The following is a 2,138-nucleotide window of genomic DNA, read 5'->3' as shown; positions in this document are numbered from 1 at the left end:
CTAGGAGACACTGAACCACTTAATGGTTTTAATTAAACACAAGCATTTGTCCACATCATTTCCAAACAAATATTTTGTCAACATCAATGTTCCTTGTGTTTTCAACCACTTTAAATGTTTATATTCATTGCATGGAGCTCTATTATTTGAACCATATGCCACATTAACACCAATTTTAATAACTGCCTGAAGAGTTAGGAAAGAAAGAAAGGGAAAAGGAAAAAACTGAAAAGAGAAAAGCTCAAAACCTGCATGGGCTGCATATTGGCTAGCCTTCACTGGCTTCTTACAAGCATTGCAACATACCTTCACAATGATATTGCAAAATTAGAAAAATAATTAAGAAATATCTTAAGCACACCAATGGATCAACAGTATTTTGCATGTGAAAGGAAAATAAATGAGTTAGAATATTGTTTATACAACCAATAAAAAGCTCCACTTGTAAAACCTACCAGGTCCAAAGGGTCAGTCATAGGCATCAAACCAAAAACATGCATATCTGCAAAGAAAACGATCAAGCAACTAAAAGAAACTGAATACAAGGGAAAACAAAAATTTGACTTAAATTTCAAAGAACATGACAACTAAGACTTGACAATGCAGGCTGGTCATGGACCGTACACATCCCTAATTTGTCACTCCACATAGAAACTTTCCCGCATAAACATATGCTAGAAGATTACCTTCTTCATCAAGTAAATTTGGTTCATCTGCCTCGTGTAATTCTCTGCAAATATATTGAGTAGCTAATTTCTGTTGGCTAACCTCCTCTGCAAAAAAATGGAGCTAAAATGAATAGAAGAAACTTCAAGGGAAAAGAAAAGGCAAATGATATACCACCTAGCATATAAATTAAATCCCATTTTACTTTTCAAAGTTAATTTCTATAGGCAATCTAAGAATGTAAATTAGCGTTAACACAGAAGTCTACACGGGCTCCAACGTTATCTTCATAGGAGTACATTATGGAATTATCGTCTTATCTATATATACCTGCATTATTTTGCAATAAACTTCCCGCAGCCAGAAGCCGAGCCATGACTGCCATTCTCCCATTTCCAATTGAGCATACCATTGATCCTCAAATGCAATTTCTGTATCTATACACTGCAATTAATACCATATATTAGCTACCACCATTAAAATCATTAAACGTTTTCAAAGACACTGACTCATCTCTACCTAAATTGCGAAAATCAACTCCAAAATCGCACAATCACAAGCTATAAAATAATCTAAAAAAAAAAAAAACTAAATTTAGAGTGCAAAAAACACACATTGCAAGATCACACAAAATGTCCATTGACATGCAATTCAACAAATGCATGATAACTGAAATCATTCTTCCGTAACGCACCGCAAAACCTCTACATGTCTAAAATCCACAACCCTAATTATCGCATTCGTAAATTTATATAGCGAAACAAAATCATAGTTCTAACTCTAAACGAAAGGAAAAAAAAAGGGACACTCACCTCGAATCTGTTCAAACAATTAACCGATGAGATCACCTTTAAAAGAAGAGAAATCGGCGATTTTTCTTTAATGTGTGTGGATCTCGAAAATGCAAGCACGGGTAATCGAGATTAACTAGAGAAGAAGAGAAGATTGGATTTTTTAGAGTAGAAACCCTAGAGGAAGAGGGAGAGGAATTTAAAGTTTTTTTTTTTTAATTTGAAAAAAACGCTCTTTATATTTTCCCTTGTTCTTCTTCCTCTCCTCTCTGAGAGGAGAGGAGAGAAGCTAATGAATTTTGCAAAGCTAAAAATGCGGAAAATCTTTTTTTTTTTTTTTAATTAATTTTTTTGGATAGTATTTATTAATTTCGATTTTATTCATTTTCGTCCTTTTTATGGATAACTACATATAAGTCCCCAACTTATAGTATAATCCATGAACAGTCCACAATGTTCAACTCGTTTTCTCATTCGTCCCTCTCTTAAAGAAAGATGTAATGGTTTACACCGCAAGTATATGCATGATACCGAGCCTAGGCGCTACAAGGAGGACTGGAGGTTGCTTCTTGAAAGACCACCATATAAGATGAGTTCTAACTGACACGATATATAAATCATAGTTACTGCTTGTTCATTATTAATTCTTTTAATCGATCTCCAATACAGTTTTTTCCTTGA

The 2,138-nt window shown here is 34.0% G+C and overlaps 1 protein-coding gene across 1 annotated transcript; it reads right to left on the bottom strand.

Annotated features, from left to right (window-relative positions):
- Window positions 1–1,703, bottom strand: LOC118028069 (uncharacterized). The gene is made up of 5 exons (XM_035031585.2): window positions 1,479–1,703; window positions 997–1,110; window positions 687–773; window positions 456–502; window positions 1–306 (listed from the first exon to the last, which is right to left on the bottom strand). The coding sequence occupies exons 2-5, from the start codon at window positions 1,076–1,078 to the stop codon at window positions 1–3; spliced, it is 522 nt and encodes a 173-aa protein (XP_034887476.2). The 5' UTR covers window positions 1,079–1,110; window positions 1,479–1,703.
- Between the last annotated feature and the right edge of the window lie 435 nt (window positions 1,704–2,138).

This window comes from Populus alba, chromosome 10, assembly GCF_005239225.2.
Source record: "Populus alba chromosome 10, ASM523922v2, whole genome shotgun sequence".
NCBI classification, from domain to species: domain Eukaryota; kingdom Viridiplantae; phylum Streptophyta; class Magnoliopsida; order Malpighiales; family Salicaceae; genus Populus; species Populus alba.
Note: the sequence above shows the minus strand (reverse complement) of the source record. Positions and strands in the feature narration are given on the sequence as shown.

Coding starts and splice junctions, on each gene's coding strand:
- LOC118028069 (XM_035031585.2), bottom strand. CDS start 1,078: ATGGTATGCTCAATTGGAAATGGGAGAATGGCAGTCATGGCTCGGCTT. Junction 774..996: donor TTTATTGCAAAATAATGCAG/GTATATATAGAT, acceptor ATTTTTTTGCAG/AGGAGGTTAGCCAACAGAAA. Junction 307..455: donor TGACTGACCCTTTGGACCTG/GTAGGTTTTACA, acceptor ATCATTGTGAAG/GTATGTTGCAATGCTTGTAA.